The 19,982-nt window shown below is 46.2% G+C and overlaps 2 protein-coding genes across 2 annotated transcripts in view; one reads left to right on the forward strand and one right to left on the reverse strand.

Annotated features, from left to right (window-relative positions):
- The window catches only part of LOC129851537 (inactive dipeptidyl peptidase 10-like), a 31,642-nt gene extending 23,446 nt beyond the window's left edge, over window positions 1–8,196 (reverse strand). The window contains exons 1-3 of the mRNA XM_055918161.1: window positions 8,158–8,196; window positions 7,097–7,211; window positions 6,257–6,361 (exon numbers count right to left, since the gene is read on the reverse strand). Of these exons, the coding sequence (XP_055774136.1) occupies window positions 6,257–6,361; window positions 7,097–7,211; window positions 8,158–8,196 (259 nt within the window). The remainder of the gene's footprint in view (window positions 1–6,256; window positions 6,362–7,096; window positions 7,212–8,157) is intronic.
- Window positions 8,197–9,053: 857 nt separating this feature from the next.
- The window catches only part of LOC129845681 (synaptotagmin-6-like), a 51,893-nt gene continuing 40,964 nt past the window's right edge, over window positions 9,054–19,982 (forward strand). The window contains exon 1 of the mRNA XM_055913557.1: window positions 9,054–9,489. Coding sequence (XP_055769532.1) covers window positions 9,324–9,489 — 166 coding nt within the window. The 5' untranslated portion in view covers window positions 9,054–9,323. The remainder of the gene's footprint in view (window positions 9,490–19,982) is intronic.

Genomic DNA, 19,982 nt, shown 5'->3' on the forward strand with positions numbered 1-19,982 from the left:
TTCCTACCAGCAGTTGGTCACAGACACACACACAACCCAACCTGTCCTTTCTTTCTTCCTAATGTTCTATCTCTACACAGATCTACTCATTTCTCACAACATTATCATTCATCCTTTTATGTTTCATCCGTTCATTCAATCCCTTTGTTTTTACCTCAAAACAACTCAGTTCTTTCTTTATTTACTCAATCCCTTTGTTCAACATAAGCCTAGGCTAATAGGATTTCTACGATATGACGCGAGACTACTGTCTAATCGGATCAGCTTGTCTTCATATCCTACCCACCCCCCAATACTGATCTTTTCTTCTTTTATTAGAGTAGTATTGTGGCGTGACCTACTGAATTACAAAACCCTGTTAGCTAGACAGAGCGGTTTTTTTATTCGCAGGATTTCTTTTGCATTTGAACGCCGCACAATCGGGCAAACGTTTCTCCTACAACCTAATATTTATAAGCTACTTTTGCAGTTGAACGCCGCACAATCGGGCAAACGTTTTTCCTACAACCTAATATTTATAAGCTACTTTTGCAGTTGAACGCCGCACAATCGGGCTAACGTTTTTCCTACAACCTAATATTTATAAGCTACTTTTGCAGTTGAACGCCGCACAATCGGGCTAACGTTTTTCCTACAACCTAATATTTATAAGCTACTTTTGCAGTTGAACGCCGCACAATCGGGCTAACGTTTTCCTACAACCTAATATTTATAAGCTACTTTTGCAGTTGAACGCCGCACAATCGGGCTAACGTTTTCCTACAACCTAATATTTATAAGCTACTTTTGCAGTTGAACGCCGCACAATCGGGCTAACGTTTTTCCTGCCTTCTAAATATTCATCCGTTCAGTCCCCCGTTCTGGGGCGGTAGCCATGAAGTATTTATTTACTAAATATCCACCCAATCAGACCTCTTTAAAAATGTTCCTTTTTTAAAGAGCGGTGGCTTTCTAACTACTTATTTATGCAGTTCTCTGTTATCTTTAGAGCCGTTATTCATAAGTAACCTGTCCAAGCATTCCTTCTACTAATTTTATTGAAGAGGTATCACAGGATTTTCTACCTATATTATCTGTTTTTACCGTATGAGCTGTCCGACATTATAGCCAGCCATCTCAGCCAGATGGCACAAACAAGCACATCATTTAAGCTACACATTCGAACGGTCTAATCAGAACGAGCGCATGCTCCACTAAACACCTAACACAAGCAAAGTTCACATCGCCTATTCACTCATTCTCTATACATGCGCATGCATTTATATTTAATACAATTCCCCAAATTACACATACATGCAAATTTATTTGAATTCAAAAGTTATTTCGTTTCTACTGGTTTCTTTTTAGGAAATTTGAAAGAGAGACTTACATGGCGCCCCTCTCGCTGAGACAGAATCTCTGAAGCAATCCATACAAACATTTCAACTATGTAAGAACAAGCTTACCTTTTTATAGTTGTGGCCATAGTGTTTGCAAGATTGTCCAAAGAAACTATCTCCAGCCCTGATCGCCATATCTCAGTCCCTGTCCCTCCTGGCAAGCTCGCCAAATCTGTCGTGGAAAATCATCTCAGAAATATAACGCTTTATCAGAACTTGTGAAATCAAAACATGCTTTTATTTACAATAGTATAACCATCTCGAATGTCCCACCGAACCCACCCCTCTCAGAAGTCCAGTCCTTTATATTTATACCCACATAGTATTGTCCGTCCCCTATGAAGTCATTCACCACCATCTGCCTTCAATCAGTTTATAATGGTGGCCGGACCCTCTATCTTAGTGTGTCAACATTCTTCATGTGCCTGTGTGTCTGACATGTATGTACATAATGGACTGGTCAGACTATATTTCTAGTGGGTCTAAGTGCCCTAAACACATATTTCTCTGACATGTGTATCTCTTTAAAGAATCAGCAGACTATGTGTCTAGTGTCCAATTTCTTTAAGCGCCTATCTGTCTGACATGTATGTTTTGTTTAGTGTAATGGGTAGACTATAAATCTAGTGTGTCCAAGTGCCCAGGCACTGACATGTCTAGTCAGTCTGTCAGCACAATGGAGAAAATACAAGAGCCAAAACGTCCCTTAGGAAATTTCCATTACCACAGTCTCATAATCAATGTAAACATGTATTCCATTACTTTAATGTTCAGCTGTCCTATGTCTCCATATGTTATCCATGTGTCTTATTTTATTACTACACTACCACACACTCCACACTGCCCTTTCACACCTGGACAAAAGGAACACCTACAGTTGAAGTCGGAAGTTTACATACACTTAGGTTGGAGTCATTAAAACTAATTTTTTAACCACTCCACAAATTTCTTGTTAACAAACTGTAGTTGTGGCAAGTCGGTTAGGACATCTACTTTGTGCATGACACAAGTAATTTTTCCAACAATTATTTACAGACAGATTATTTCACTTATAATTCACTGTATCACAATTCCAGTGGGTCAGAGGTTTACATACACTAAGTTGACTGTGCCTTTAAACGGCTTGGAAATTTTCAGAAAATTATGTCATGGCTTTAGAAGCTTCTGGTAGGCTAATTGACATCATTTGAGTCAATTGGAGGTGTACTTGTGAATGTATTTCAAGGCCTACCTTCAAACTCAGTGCCTCTTTGCTTGACATCATGAGAAAATCTAAAGAAATCAGCCAAGACCAAAAATTGTAGACTTCTACAGGTCTGGTTCATCCTTGGGAGCAATTTCCAAACGCCTGAAGGTACCACATTAATCTGTACAAACAATAGTACGCAAGTATAAACACCATGGGACCACGCAGCCATCATACCGCTCAGGAAGGACTCCTAGAGATGAACGTACTTTGGTGCGAAATGTGCAAATCAATCCCAGAACAGCAGCCAAGGACCTTGTGAAGATGCTGGAGTTAACGGGTACAAAACTGTCTATATCCACAGTAAAACAATTCCTATATCGACATCACCTGAAAGGCCGCTCAGCAAGGTAGAAGTCACTGCTCCAAAACCGCCATAATCAAGTCAGACTACGGTTTGCAACTGCACATGGGGACAAAGATCGTACTTTTTGGAGAAATGTCCTCTGGTCTCATGAAACAAATAGAACGGTTTGGCCATAATGACCATCGTTATGTTTGGAGGAGAAAGGGGATCCTTGCAAGCCGAAGAACACCATCCCAACCGTGAAGCACCGGGGTGGCAGCATCATGTTGTGGGGGTGCTTTGCTGCAGGAGGCACTGGTGCACTTCACAAAATAGATGGCATCATGAGGTAGGGAAATGATGTGGATATATTGAAACAACATCTCAAGTCATCAGTCAGGAAGTTAAAACTTGGTCGCAAATGGGTCTTCCAAATGGACAATGACCCCAAGCATACTTCCAAAGTTGTGGCAAAATGGCTTAAGGACAACGAAGTCAAGGTATTGGAGTGGCCATCACAAACCCCCTGACCTCATTCCTATAGAACATTTTTTTGGGCAGAACTGAATATGTGTGTTCGAGCAAGGAGGCCTACAAACCTGTCTCAGTTACACCAGCTCTGTTATGAGGAATGGGCCAAAATTCACCCAACTTATTGTGGGAAGCTTGTGGAAGGCTACCCGAAACATTTGATCCAAGTTAAACAATTTAAAGACAATGCTACCAAATACTAATTGAGTGCATGTAAACTTCCGACTTCAACTGTATGTGAGAATGCTATTCATTGACTACAGCTCAGTATTCAACACCACTGTGCCCTCAAAGCTCCTCACTAAGCAAAGGACCCTGGGACTAAACATCTCCCTCTGCAACTGGATCCTGGACTTCCTGATGGGCCACCCCCAAGTGGTAAGGGTAGGTAACAACACATCCGCCATGCTGATCCTCAACACGTGGGGCCCCTCAGAGGTGTGTGCTCAGTCCCCTCCTGGACTTTCTGTTCACTCTGGACTGCACGGCCAGGCATGACACCAACACCATCATTAAGTTTGCTGATGACACAACAGTGGTAGACCTGATCACCGATAAAGACGAGACAGCCTATAAGAAGGAGGTCAGAGACCTGACCGTGTGGTGCAAGGACAACAACCTCTCCCTCAATGTGATCAAGACAAAAGAGATTATTGTGAACTACAGGAAAAGAAGGACCAAGCACACCCCGTTCTCATCGACAGGGCTGTAGTGGAGCAGGTTGACAGCATCAAGTTCCTTGGCGTCCACATCACCAACAAACTAACATGGTATAAGCACACCAAGACAGTTGTGAAGAGGGCACAACAAAACATATTCCCCCTCAGGAGACTGAAAAGATTTGGCATGGGTTCTCAGATCCTCAAAAGGTTCTACAGCTTCACCATCGAGAGCATCCTGACTGGTTTTATCATTGCCTGGTATGGCAACTGCTCGGCCTCCGACCGCAAGGCACTACAAAGGGTAATGCGTACTGCCCAGTACATCACCTGGGCCAAGCTTTCTTCCATCCAGGACCTCCATACCAGGGGGTGTCAGAGGAAGGCCCTAGAAATTGTCAAAGACTCCAGTCACCCTAGTCATAGACTGTTGTCTCTACTACCGCATGGCAAGCGCCAAGTCTAGGTCCAAGAGGCTTCTAAACAGCTTCTACCCCCAAGCGATAAGACTCCTGAACATCTAATCAAATGGCTACCCAGACTATTTACATTGCCCCCCCACCCCCTTTCTATGCTGCTGCCAGTCTCTGTTATTATCTATGCATAGTCACTTTAATAACTCTACCTACATGTACATATTACCTCAACTACCTCGACTAACCGCTGCCCCTGCACATTGAGTCTGTACCGGTACCCCATGTATATAGCTTCGCTATTGTTATTTTACTGCTGCTCTTTAATTATTTGTTACTTTTATTTGTTTCTTTTTTTTAGGTATTTTCTTAAAACTGCATTGTTGGTTAAGGGCTTAAGGGCTTGCAAGTAAGCGTTTCACTGTAAGGTCTACATGTGTAGACATGTTGTATTTGCGCATGTGACAAATACAATTTGATTTGATATGAAGAGGCGTCACTACAGTCTCTGGTTCGAATCCAGGCTGTATCACATCCGGCCGGGATTGGGAGTTCCATAGGGCGGCGCACAATTGGCTCAGCGTTGTCCGGGTTTGGCCGAGGTAGGCCGTTATTGTAAATAAGAATTTGTTCTTAACTGACTTGCCTAGTTAAATTAAAAAAATACACTCTCTGTCTCTCTCTCTCTCTCTTTCTCTCTCTCTCTCTCTCTCTCCCTCTCTGATCATGTCTAGGATAATGCCTTGTAAGACTTTTTCATGCTTTGTAAATTAAGCTTATGCCTTGTATCTGAATCCATTTATTTTACAATGTTAATAAAATACACTTGGATTTAGAATTCCATTCACAGGACTTTATTGACCTTCCAATTCCTGTAACTCAACTGTAGTCTCTTGCATATTGATAAATTGTCATTATGGAGTCAGGTAAACATTTTAATAGGCTAATTGCATAGTCTTATTATGGATTGCATGTGAGGTACAGTATATATGATATAGCCTATATGATCAATATTTACCACACTACAATATCGGCCCTGGTCAAAAGTAGTACACTATATAGGGAATAGGGTGCCATTTTTTTATTTTTTATTTTTTATTTCACCTTTATTTAACCAGGTAGGCTAGTTGAGAACAAGTTCTCATTTGCAACTGCGACCTGGCCAAGATAAAGCATAGCAGTGTGAACAGACAACAACACAGAGTTACACATGGAGTAAACAATAAACAAGTCAATAACATGGTAGAAAAAAGAGAATCTATATACAATGTGTGCAAAAGGCATGAGGTAGGCAATAAATCGAATAATTACAATTTAGCAGATTAACACTGGAGTGATAAATCATCAGATGATCATGTGCAAGAAGAGATACTGGTGTGCAAAAGAGCAGAAAAGTAAATAAATAAAAGCAGTATGGGGGTGAGGTAGGTAAATTGGGTGGGTAGTTTACAGATGGACTATGTACAGCTGCAGCGATCGGTTAGCTGCTCGGATAGCAGATTTTTAAAGTTGTTGAGGGAGATAAAAGTCTCCAACTTCAGAGATTTTTGCAATTTTTGCAATTTTTGCAATTCGTTACAGTCAGAATGCTCTGTAAATCATGTCAAGTTACAGTGAAGCCACAGGGTGTACAGTATACTACACAAGGTGGGCAGCCTGTCAAAAAGTATATCAATCATTTAAGGCTTGACATGCATGTTTTGTAAATGAAATCTGTGCCATGGAAGCCTGGCTTTCCTCACCATTGAGCCAGGTCACATGGGCATCATGAACTTTGAAATCGTCTTTGTCCAGGTCCTCCAGAGTAAGACGGGAGCGCTGGAGAAGAAGAGAATGAAGAGAATGATCTGCAACAAAGATGAAGACAAAGAGGGATGAGTAGCAGGAAGAAAGGGCCAAATGGAGGAAATGGTACAAATGGCCCTAGTACTACAGTATACCACTCTGATGTGGAAGCAGATTCATGCCAAAATTAATACAAATAAACATTGCATACTGCATAATGCATGCCAAATGTATTGCTCCATTTTAACAATCAGTCCCAATATTTCGATCAGTCCCAATACACTGACAGACAGATCACAGAGATGAGTATAAGACCATGGGTGATGTTTTGTGGATATACCGGTCAATTTCATCAGTTTTCACCCAGGAAATTGCGTATTTAATACTGTAATAGACTCATGTAGTTGCTCTCACAAACTCCAAATTGAACACAAATTGAACAAGACTTTTTGAATATTAATTTCTCATTGAGCCAACATTTCCTGTAATTACATTACTCTTATAAAAAACTTTTTTTATCAGGTTTTTGTTTGGTGAATCTCATTTTTGTTGTGGCAAAAGTGAATAAAACTTATGAATGTAACTTTTTATGTCAAATAGTTTTTCATTCTACTGGTTGTCTTGAAAAGCAAATAGTAAAGCATTTCAATGTAAGGCTAAATATATAGCAGACTAAACCCGACTGATTTGGCTTGGGACTGATAGTATTAAGTAGTAGGCCTATGCTAGTGGGGGTATTGGGAGACCCAGAGACTGTAGTCTCATCTGCCTCTGAGCCTAGCTTGTTTTCCTCTTACCATGAGTGAGCATGATGATAGACAGGATGACCAGTGATATGATCATCAGGATCACCATCAAAGCTATCCCAATGCCTCTCCAGTTACGCAGAGGACCATGGTAAGCCACACCATTCTGATGGAGAAAACACACATACCGGTATGCACATGCACACGCACACACACACAAACACACACACTACAGTTCTTAGGTTATAACTTCAGACGTAGGTAGGTTGAGTTACAAAATAAAGTGAAGAAGTTGGTTTCATTGTGTCATTAGCACCATAGACGACACATGTCATCAAGAACTTGAACAAATCAGTGACACTTCATTAAGTATAGTAAAAATGTAATCACTGTTGAGTATCGCATCCATGTCAATTAATGTGATTCAAACGCTTCACTGGATAACCCTGACACCCTGCATAATAATCTCAGAATTGTGCATTGTATAATAGCAGTCAGAGTAGATAAGGAAGGACTGACATAGCCTATCAGATCCCACTGTGAAGATTTAAGCTACAGTCATTCTCGCTAATTAAAACACAGCAATATGCTACAGAGATGGAGGAGGAGAGATTTAAAGAGGAGAACAACATTAATGATAACTAAAATGAGCAAAAACAACGAACAAATAAGATAGTTTGCGACTTTCCCTTGAAAGAAAACTTTTTTCTGCAGCATGTAGTAGTCTAGAGTTGCTAAGAAACATGTAAGAGCATTTTTTGTATGCCAGAAATGCAAAAGCTGGCCAAAAGTAAAGGTCAACAGCACAACAGTATCTATGAGAGCAAAAAAGGAACAACAGCACATAGATCCTTAAATTCATTATGGTTGCCTATAGATCTATGTACATGGACAGCGTGCATACCTTTGGAGACAGATTCAAGCGGAAATGTGACTTTAACCCGAGAAACATAAGGCATGACACTCATAACAGACTTTAGAACTTCTTCTGAAGAAATCAGTTTCCCTGTATGACTTTTCAACAATGGATGCTCCCTATGTACAGTATTTCATTAACAATACAATTGAATAGAAGAATGAAAGCACATACAGTATATGTAAAGTGACTTTACCATGTCAGAGGGCATGCTTTGCTGAGTGCTGGCGATCATCTTTGCGGTAGTTGCCGATAAATCAATATATTCCTAATCTGGACTCCGATTTTTGTAATCCTGGCTCAGATAAGGAATACTGTAAATCTGACCTCTGGGACTGGAGCATCTCATCTTTCTCTCTCTATTTCTCCTTCTAGACACTCTCTTGCTCTCTTTCTCTCTCTCTCTTTGCTTTCACATTGTATCATATCAATTGCATGGTGCAGTATTAGTGGGTTATCAGCTGTATTTGATATCATTATCTGTTTTTGAAATAAATGGATTACCTAATAAAGCAGCACAAACTTAATTAATTTGTTAATTTATTGCATGTGTATGCATTTTTTGGCATTTTCATATTCATTTTTTTCTCACACTGAAATACTTTCACCTTATCACCATTAACACCTTATTTGGAATAACTGAGAACTAATTTGCATACACGTCACACCTGAATGATTAAACATGCAGCAGACATGTAAAGTGGGAACAGTATTTGAGTTCAATTGATGAAATGCAGTAAATCCCATCCCTATTTACAGTAACATGACAGTAATATGTACAGTCTTCTACATACTGCACATTTATGTACCCATGAGCATAAGATAAATACACGCACAGTCTGTGGAAAGACCTCTAGAGACAAAAAGAGGAGGAGAGCGAGAGCGATCGCTCCTTTATATTCATACTGTATCCTACCACATGCTATGAGAGAGAGAGAGAGAGAGAGAGAGAGAGAGAGAGAGAGAGAGAGAGAGAGAGAGAGAGAGAGAGAGAGCACATGTGAGGGTCAGCCCTCTCTCTTTCTTCCTTTCTCAGCATGCATATGGTATGATGCAACACTCCTGCTCTGGGAATACCTGGGGGGTCCCACTGCTTCATTTAAGACCCCTCCCACACACTCTCTTTTACGCACACACAGACACACACAAAGACACACATACTGACACTGACTGGCTGTACATCCAGGAGCCTGAGAGGTAAAGAGAGAGCAAGAATAAGAGGAGAGCGGGAAGTTGCATCTATTTTTCATGCAGCACCATCACCATCACCATCACTCTTCTGCCTTAGCTTTTCCCCCACTTTACTTCTCAAGTCCTGGATGAGAGCTAAAGACTGTGTGGGACTCAGGCTCACAGAGGAGAATGAGTTCTGCGGAGGAGAGAGAGGACCATGATATGTACTGTGAGAAGGCGGTGGCCCTCATCATTGACCTCTGTCTGGACGACAGCCCACTGTTGCAGCCCAACACCTGCCAGGACTTCATCACACTGCTAGCCACCAACCAGAGCCCAAACTCTGCAGGGTCAGGTATGCTCAACAGCCCAACAAACAGCCTCCCTCCCTCCGGCCATTACTTTTTGTGTTGTGTTGTGTTGTGTTGTGTTGTGTTGTGTTGTGTTGTGAGTGACTGTGTTAAACATGGCCACTGCTATGTTTGTGTGTTGTGACTCATATGATGTGTTGAACATACTAACATGCTATCCTTTGGTTAGTGGTCCAGTGCAGGTTATTTATCATTCCTTTCCGACAGGATATTCACCTGGGGGATACTCAGAGGTTGGCTTGGTTGGCTAATTGAGCTAAGGTACTTTGTTCGACTTAATTACTTCTATCTGCAATATGGCAGGAAAGTAAAGTTGAATCTGTCAGTTGCGAGGGTGATTTATTTAAAGAAAATGCACAGTTGTTAAAATCGAAAGATCCTTCCTTGAAAGTCTATAATCCTGGAATGAAAAAAAAAAAAATGAAATATTTTTTGACAGATAATGTATTCCCCCAGGGAAATAGATGACATGAAATTGAATTGTAGATGATGAAATATGTTTTTTCTATCATATAGTTTACTATGGGCTCCATGTCATACTGTTCCTTGATGGCAGATTAACTTTTGATGACCCCTGTAACCCTTTCCTCTAGTCTGAATGGAAAAGTGGCCATCTCAGAATCAGATATGATGGAATAGCCGGAAAAATCTCTCTGCCGGTTTGCAATGCTGGAGTCTCTTGTGATTTATAAGTTAAGACGGAGTCATGTTGATGAGAGCATGCCATACAGCAAGACTCAGAATCTGATTGTCACTGCGAATTTCGTCACTGGCGAAATCACACGAACCACTCAGTGCCAACAGCGTCCAGCACCGAACCAGAGAGGTCACCAAATGCCACCACGTTACTAGTAAACAAACAGGAATCACTCTTGTCAAACAAAGATTCCAAACCAAATCTGTTTTTCTCTATCAAATGTTCCTGTGTGTGTTTCTCAGACATGCGGGGGAGGTCATCTGGAAATCGTCACTGTGCCATAATTGTATCCTGTATCCTTGTATCATAAAATAGGATGTTTCCCTGAACTAAGCTTAGGGTCACTTTCTCCCTACAACACACTTATCCTATTCAACTCTAGGAAGCCTTTTATGACATGGGGAAACTGACTGACTAGCATTACCCCATTAGTCATCATGGGAGTTGCCTTGCCTTGCTATTCCCTTTAAACAATATTGGTGTAAATATTTCTATTCACATTGGTGTCCAGTTCCAAATGATGCCACAAACACACAGACATTCTCACTCTCTTTGCTCTCTCTGTCAGCTGTGGGCTCCCCAGTGCTGCTCTGTCTTAACCATGGGGTTTATGGGCAGGTAATTGAAGTGGCATTAGCTCACGCTGATAGTGCTCCAATTAAAGAGCTGTGCTGTGTCTGTGAAAGTGAGCGCCCGCAGCTCAGCCAGGAAGAGACCAGGGTGCACCAGTCCACAGGTAGTAATACCACATGAATAGAAGACTGCCGCTGCGTCCCCAAATGCCCCTGCAGAATGCTGTACACCGGCTGTCAAAATCCAAAGGTTACAGATTTGGAGTGGCAGTTGGGGATGTCAGAGTTGGATGTAGATGAGTTTCTCGAAACTAAACTGGCTGCTTCAGTTTGTTCTGCTTTTCACACACACACACACACACACACACACACACACACACACACACACACACACACACACACACACACACACACACACACACACACACACACACACACACACACACACACACACACACACACACACACACACAGACACACACACACACACACACACACACACACACACACACACACACACACACACACACACACACACACACACACACACACACAGACACACACACACACATACACACACACACACACACACACACACACACACACACACACTCTGTTAGCATCTGTGAGGAGAGTCTACTTGGTGTAGTGGGTTACCAAAAACCATTCAGCAATTTTATTTGACAATGGGGGAAAGTAGTTTTAGTATACTGGTATTAGTATAGGTAGTGTAGTACAAGTAGTGCTATGAAGCAGACTAGCGCTGTACAATGTCACATCTAAAAGAAAGATGGCTGTTGTCCATGTGCTTGTTCATTTTCTATTTCTGCTGTGCACCACATGCATGTTGAATGAGCAGAAGCTGTGAGGATTACAGAAATTCTATCATGGCGTTGTCTGTCCCCTCTCACCCAAAGGTCACCATGATAACCCAGGCTGTTCTCTCTCTCTCTCTCTCTCTCTCTCTCTCTCTCTCTCTCTCTCTCTCTCTCTCGCTCTCTCTCTCTCTCTCTCCCTCTTTCTGTTTCTGTCTGCGTCTCTCTCTGTCCTTGTTTTAAAAGTCTTCGATATAGAGCCAGTTTGGATGAATAGACTTTATACATCTTGGTGCAGATCAAATCCAATTCCCGCTAAAGCACGTCTTCTCAATAATTCAGATTGTTCAATAATGTAATAATTAATTAATGGTAATATGCTTTCCGGTATCTTATGAGGATCTGTATTATGTTCTATTGCATTAGCTGTTATAGCAGTGAAATTAGGTCATAGTGTTATCCAGCGTTAGGAGCATTAGATCAATCACTTCCTGTCTCTGAGGAGGGATAACCAAGAGCGGAGACTGAGGGCAATGGAGGAGAAAAGAGGCCTGGGTTTATATGAAAACTGTTATGGACGACGAGAAGGAACTAAATACAAATCCTACAGAAGGTAGGAGGAGGGATAAACAGCCGCCCTCTTATCAGAACATCTCTGCACCGCCACCTCTTTTCTTTAGTTTTCCCATTTTGGTTGTAAAACGCATCTGGAAACAGAAGATATTAAAGATGACTGGAGTCTTATGTTTCACATCTAGAGGAGTAGCTGCAGAGCTGTGCAGTGTGCTCCCTACCACTGCTACTGCTGCTGCAATATGTTACCATGAATAAATAAAGCAGCTGGGCTGAGAGTATGATAGCAGAGAAAATAGCATTCATACAGCGTGTACAGGTCGTGGGAGAGTGTTGTGGAGTAGTCTAGTCTCTGTAATGCATGGGGGATTATTAAAGCGAAGTTAGGCAGCATGCCTATTGAGCCACAAATAAATAATTCAGCTGACTGAGGCTCTGCTTGCAAGCCATGTCAATGGCATGGATTGTATGGCTCACACCTGGTTGGGCACCCTAAGCCGATAGTTAGCTACTTTTGTATTCCAGGTATGGATTTTAGAGGGGCTTTGGTTGAGGTGACACAAAAGCCCAGTGGGTAAAAGCCCACTTACAGAATGTGATTTTTTAAAAGCCTGTAGACTAAAGGATTGTGTGGAGTGTCAGTATAAATGCTTTACTGTTAATGCTGAATTATAGCTGAGCACTGGGAGAAATGAGCTGGCAGCCAAGTGGATTGTTGTTTTGCTACCCAAAATGCTAGGCTTTGATATCATACCTTGTGTTGTGAATGTGATGATCAAGGAAAAATGCTGAATGCTTACAGGAAGGGATAGGGATGTGTAATGACTTTATTGAGAAAGAATTGATTTACTATGCCTGTGATATGTGGTTGTCCCACTTAGCTATCTTAAGATGAAGGCACTAACTCGCTCTGGATAAGAGCATCTGCTAAATTACTAAAATTAAAAATCGAAAATGTAATGCTTATAGGGAAAGGGATGGGGATGTGTAATGCTGACAGGAAGGGATGTGTAATGCCGACAGGAAGGGATGTGTAATGCTGACAGTAAGGGATGGAGATGTGTAATGCTCAGAGGAAGGGATGGGGATGTGTAATGCTGACAGGAAGGGATGGGGATGTGTAATGCTCAGAGGAAGGGATGGGGATGTGTGATGCTCAGAGGAAGGGGTGGGGATGTGTAATGCTCAGAGGAAGGGATGGGGATGTGTAATGCTCAGAGGAAGGGATGGGGATGTGTAATGCTCAGAGGAAGGGGTGGGGATGTGTAATGCTCAGAGGAAGGGGTGGGGATGTGTAATGCTCAGAGGAAGGGGTGGGGATGTGTAATGCTCAGAGGAAGGGATGGGGATGTGTAATGCTCAGAGGAAGGGATGGGGATGTGTGATGCTCAGAGGAAGGGATGGGGATGTGTAATGCTCAGAGGAAGGGGTGGGGATGTGTAATGCTCAGAGGAAGGGATGGGGATGTGTAATGCTCAGAGGAAGGGGTGGGGATGTGTAATGCTCAGAGGAAGGGGTGGGGATGTGTAACGCTCAGAGGAAGGGGTGGGGATGTGTAATGCTCAGAGGAAGGGGTGGGGATGTGTAATGCTCAGAGGAAGGGATGGGGATGTGTCATGCTCAGAGGAAGGGGTGGGGATGTGTAATGCTCAGAGGAAGGGATGGGGATGTGTAATGCTCAGAGGAAGGGATGGGGATGTGTCATGCTCAGAGGAAGGGGTGGGGATGTGTAATGCTCAGAGGAAGGGATGGGGATGTGTAATGCTCAGAGGAAGGGATGGGGATGTGTAATGCTCAGAGGAAGGGATGGGGATGTGAAATGCTCAGAGGAAGGGATGTGGATGTGTCATGCTTACTTTAGCATCAAGATGAGGACTGTCATATGAGTATATCAGATATCAGATATGCCTATGCTCAGATACCCACACTGGCCCACCGTGGCCCACACTGGCTCAGATACCCACACTCAGATACCCACACCGGAGTTCTGTGTTATTGTGAGTGCATTATGTCTCACAAACAGATCTGTAATGAGAATGAGACAACAGTGCTCAGTATTCACCGACGAGACCTTTAAAGTATCTTAGCCCTGATGACCACATATTTTTTTTTACCTCGCTCCAAATGTCCAGGAAAATATTGTGCTTGCTTTGTTTTTGTTTAAATTTAATTTTTTACACCATTTAGGACCTGAGGCTATCTTTGGGAAGAAAGCAAAAGGACAATTGAAGAAAAGCCTGAGACCAGCCGGTCGGTCTCAAAGGTAAATTGAATAATAAGCCTTTCTGGTGGAAGGCGAGGGAGGGATGGAGCGAGCGAGAGAGAGAGGAAGGGAAGAAAGAGGGGAAAGACTAGGGAGGGGACAGAAGATGAGAGGAAGGGGGTGTGTGGGGTAGGGTGGAGGAGGTACAACCAAATTGACTGATACCAGAAATCTAATTTTCGGCCTAGGGCTGCCTGGCAAATGCTTCTCTGACATTTTATCCTTGATTGTGTTAAATTTCTCTTCTGCTAAACTGCAGCAGATGGAGGTTAACATGGCCCATAGACATTGTCAAACCTGTGGAGGAGATGGGGATTCTGACACTTTTATTGCCTCTCAAAAGCCAGCCAGCTCAATAAGAGAGAGAAAATATTTCCCAGAGTGTTTTCATCAACTGCTAAGTGTGTGGGGAAACGAACGGTTTAGGTTTTGCACTCATGTATGTTATACGAGAGTTACATTGTTATAATGAGGAGGGCTGTTGTAACTTTAAAATCTATTGTACAAATCTATATTTGTACATGTAAAAAACCTAAGTAGCCTATTGTTGAAAGGATTCCTGTTGTTGACATTTGAAATTGGTTGTAAATATCCTGATTTTAAATACTGTGGAATCAATATGACATTTACTGTGGTTTCCTAGCTAATCTGTAACGTTCCTGACCTGTTTTATGTTGTTTTTGTATGTGTTTATGGTCAGGGCGTGTGTTTTGGGTGGGCAGTCTATGTTTTCTGTTTCTATGTTGGTTTTGGGTTGCCTGGTATGGCTCTTAATTAGAGGCAGGTGTTTTGCGTTTTCCTCTAATTGAGAGTCATATTTAGGTAGGGTGTTCTCACTGTTTGTTTGTGGGTGATTGTCTCCTGTTTCGTATATGTCTGTACCATACGGGACTGTTTGGCTGTTCGTTCGTTCGTTTTGATGTAGTCTGTTCCTGTCCGTGAGTTTTACGTTTAGTTATGTAAGTTCATGTTCAGGTTTTCGTCTACGTCGTTTTCTTGTTTTGTAATTTTGTAAGTGTTTTGTTTTCGTGTTGCCGTCGTTACAAATAAAGAGATGGCTTATTTCCCGAATGCTGCGTATTGGTCCACTGATCCTTCTCTCCTCTCCTCGTCTGAGGAAGAGGAGAACGACAGCCCTTACAGAATCACCCACCACGCTAGGACCAAGCGGCAAGGGAAAGCTCGACAGAGCAACAAGGACTCCTGGACTTGGGACGATATTTTGGACGGGAAAGGTTGCTACACATGGGAGGAGATCCTGGCTGGTAGGGATCGCCTCCCATGGGAACAGCTGGAGGCACTGAGGAGAGCAGAGGCTACTGGAGAGAGGAACCGGAGTTATGAGGGAATGGAAGCCCAAAAAGCCCGTAAGTAACACCCAAAAATTTCTTGGGGGGGGCTAAGAGGTAGTGGGCCAAGGGCAGGTAGGAGACCTGCGCCCACTTCCCAGGCTTACCGTGGAGAGCGGGAGTACGGGCAGGCGCTGTGTTACGCAGTAGAGCGCACGGTGTCTCCTGTACGAGTGCATAGGCCAGTGCGGGTTATTCCACCTCCCCGCACTGGTAGGGCTAGATTGGGTATTGAGCCAGGTGTCATGAGGCCGGCTCAACGCGTCTGGTCTCCAGTGCGTCTCCTCGGGCCGGCATACATGGCACCTGCCTTACGCATGGTTTCCCCGGTTCGCCTACATAGGCCGGTGCGGGTTATTCCACCTCCCCGCACTGGTCGGGTGACCGGGAGCATTCAACCAGGTAAGGTTGGGCAGGCTCAATGCTCAAGAGTGCCAGTACGCCTCCACGGTCCGGTATTTCCGGCGCCACCTCCCCGCCCCAGCCTAGTACCTACAGTGCCTACACTACGCACTAGGCTACCAGTGCGTCTCCTGAGCCCTGTTCCTCCTCCACGCACTCTCCCTGTAGTGCGTGTATCTAGCCCGGTGCCTCCAGTTCCGGCACTACGCACTAAGCCTCCTGTGCGTCTCCAGAGCCTTGTACACACTGTATCTTCTCCCCCTACTAATCCTGATGTGCTTGTCCTCAGCCCGGTGTCACCAGTGCCGGTACCTCGCATCAGGTATAGAGTGGGCTTTGAGAGTATAGTGTGCCCTGTCCCTGCTCCCCGCACTAGTAGGAAGGTGCTTATCCTTAGCCCGGTGCCTCCAGTTCCGGCACCACGCACCAGGTCTACAGTGCGCCTTATCCGGCCAGAGCCATCCGTCTCCCCAGCGCCATCTGAGCCATCCGTCTCCCCAGCGCCATCTGAGCCATCCGTCTCCCCAGCGCCATCTGAGCCATCCGTCTCCCCAGCGCCATCTGAGCCATCCGTCTGCCATGAGCCTGCAAAGCCGCCCGTCTGCCATGAGCCTGCAAAGCCGCCCGTCTGCCATGAGCCTACAGAGCCGCCCGCCAGACAGGAGCCGCTAGAGCCGCCCACCAGACAGGAGCCGCTAGAGCCGCCAGCCAGACAGGATCTGCCAGAGCCGCCAACCAGACAGGATCTGCCAGAGCCGCCAACCAGACAGGATCTGCCAGAGCCGCCAACCAGACAGGATCTGCCAGAGCCGGCAGCGAGCCATGAGCGTCGAGAGCCGTCAGCCTGCCATGAGCGTCGAGAGCCGTCAGCCTGCCATGAGCGTCGAGAGCCGTCAGCCTGCCATGAGCGTCGAGAGCCGTCAGCCTGCCATGAGAGTCGAGAGCCGTCAGCCTGCCATGAGCGTCGAGAGCCGTCAGCCTGCCATGAGAGTCGAGAGCCGTCAGCCTGCCATGAGCGTCTAGAGCCGTCAGCCTGCCATGAGCGTCGAGAGCCGTCAGCCAGCCATGAGCGTCGAGAGCCGTCAGCCAGCCATGAGCGTCGAGAGCCGTCCAGCCAGGACCTGCCAGAGTCCCTTAGCCAGGATCTGCCAGAGTATCTCAGCCGGGACCTGCCCCTTGTCCCGGTGCTGCCCCTTGTCCCGGTGCTGCCCCTTATCCCGGTGCTGCCCCTTGTCCCGGTGCTGCCCCTTGTCCCGGTGCTACCCCTTGTCCCGGTGCTGCCCCTTGTCCCGGGGCTGCACCTTGTCCCGGTGCTGCCCCTTATCCCGGTGCTGTCCCTTGTCCCGGTGCCGCCCCTTGTCCCGGTGCTGCTCCTTGTCCCGGTGCTGCCCCTTGTCCCGGTGCTGCCCCTTGTCCCGGTGCTGCCCCTTGTCCCGGTGCTGCCCCTTATCCCGGTGCTGCCCCTTGTCCCGGTGCTGCCCCTTGTCCCGGTGCTGCCCCTTGTCCCGGTGCTGCCCCTTGTCCCGGTGCTGCCCCTTGTCCCGGTGCTGCCCCTTGTCCCGGTGCTGCCCCTTGTCCCGGTGCTGCCCCTTATCCCGGTGTTGGTTGTTCATTTAGGGGATGTTAGTTTGAGGGTGGTCATTGGGAGGGGAAGACAGAAGCGGGAAGTGACTATGGTGGTGTGGGGACAGCGTCCAGAGCCTGAGCCACCACCGTGGTCAACTGCCCACCCAGACCCTCCCCTGGACTTTGTGCTGGTGCGCCCGGCGTTCGCACCTTGAGGGGGGGGTTCTGTAACGTTCCTGACCTGTTTTATGTTGTTTTTGTATGTGTTTATGGTCAGGGCGTGTGTTTTGGGTGGGCAGTCTATGTTTTCTGTTTCTATGTTGGTTTTGGGTTGCCTGGTATGGCTCTTAATTAGAGGCAGGTGTTTTGCGTTTTCCTCTAATTGAGAGTCATATTTAGGTAGGGTGTTCTCACTGTTTGTTTGTGGGTGATTGTCTCCTGTTTCGTATATGTCTGTACCATACGGGACTGTTTGGCTGTTCGTTCGTTCGTTTTGATGTAGTCTGTTCCTGTCCGTGAGTTTTACGTTTAGTTATGTAAGTTCATGTTCAGGTTTTCGTCTACGTCGTTTTCTTGTTTTGTAATTTTGTAAGTGTTTTGTTTTCGTGTTGCCGTCGTTACAAATAAAGAGATGGCTTATTTCCCGAATGCTGCGTATTGGTCCACTGATCCTTCTCTCCTCTCCTCGTCTGAGGAAGAGGAGAACGACAGCCCTTACAGAATCACCCACCACGCTAGGACCAAGCGGCAAGGGAAAGCTCGACAGAGCAACAAGGACTCCTGGACTTGGGACGATATTTTGGACGGGAAAGGTTGCTACACATGGGAGGAGATCCTGGCTGGTAGGGATCGCCTCCCATGGGAACAGCTGGAGGCACTGAGGAGAGCAGAGGCTACCGGAGAGAGGAACCGGAGTTATGAGGGAATGGAAGCCCAAAAAGCCCGTAAGTAACACCCAAAAATTTCTTGGGGGGGGGCTAAGAGGTAGTGGGCCAAGGGCAGGTAGGAGACCTGCGCCCACTTCCCAGGCTTACCGTGGAGAGCGGGAGTACGGGCAGGCGCTGTGTTACGCAGTAGAGCGCACGGTGTCTCCTGTACGAGTGCATAGGCCAGTGCGGGTTATTCCACCTCCCCGCACTGGTAGGGCTAGATTGGGTATTGAGCCAGGTGTCATGAGGCCGGCTCAACGCGTCTGGTCTCCAGTGCGTCTCCTCGGGCCGGCATACATGGCACCTGCCTTACGCATGGTTTCCCCGGTTCGCCTACATAGGCCGGTGCGGGTTATTCCACCTCCCCGCACTGGTCGGGTGACCGGGAGCATTCAACCAGGTAAGGTTGGGCAGGCTCAATGCTCAAGAGTGCCAGTACGCCTCCACGGTCCGGTATTTCCGGCGCCACCTCCCCGCCCCAGCCTAGTACCTACAGTGCCTACACTACGCACTAGGCTACCAGTGCGTCTCCTGAGCCCTGTTCCTCCTCCACGCACTCTCCCTGTAGTGCGTGTATCTAGCCCGGTGCCTCCAGTTCCGGCACTACGCACTAAGCCTCCTGTGCGTCTCCAGAGCCTTGTACACACTGTATCTTCTCCCCCTACTAATCCTGATGTGCTTGTCCTCAGCCCGGTGTCACCAGTGCCGGTACCTCGCATCAGGTATAGAGTGGGCTTTGAGAGTATAGTGTGCCCTGTCCCTGCTCCCCGCACTAGTAGGAAGGTGCTTATCCTTAGCCCGGTGCCTCCAGTTCCGGCACCACGCACCAGGTCTACAGTGCGCCTTATCCGGCCAGAGCCATCCGTCTCCCCAGCGCCATCTGAGCCATCCGTCTCCCCAGCGCCATCTGAGCCATCCGTCTCCCCAGCGCCATCTGAGCCATCCGTCTGCCATGAGCCTGCAAAGCCGCCCGTCTGCCATGAGCCTGCAAAGCCGCCCGTCTGCCATGAGCCTACAGAGCCGCCCGCCAGACAGGAGCCGCTAGAGCCGCCCACCAGACAGGAGCCGCTAGAGCCGCCAGCCAGACAGGATCTGCCAGAGCCGCCAACCAGACAGGATCTGCCAGAGCCGCCAACCAGACAGGATCTGCCAGAGCCGCCAACCAGACAGGATCTGCCAGAGCCGGCAGCGAGCCATGAGCGTCGAGAGCCGTCAGCCTGCCATGAGCGTCGAGAGCCGTCAGCCTGCCATGAGCGTCGAGAGCCGTCAGCCTGCCATGAGCGTCGAGAGCCGTCAGCCTGCCATGAGAGT

Source organism: Salvelinus fontinalis, chromosome 3 (genome assembly GCF_029448725.1).
Source record: "Salvelinus fontinalis isolate EN_2023a chromosome 3, ASM2944872v1, whole genome shotgun sequence".
NCBI classification, from domain to species: domain Eukaryota; kingdom Metazoa; phylum Chordata; class Actinopteri; order Salmoniformes; family Salmonidae; genus Salvelinus; species Salvelinus fontinalis.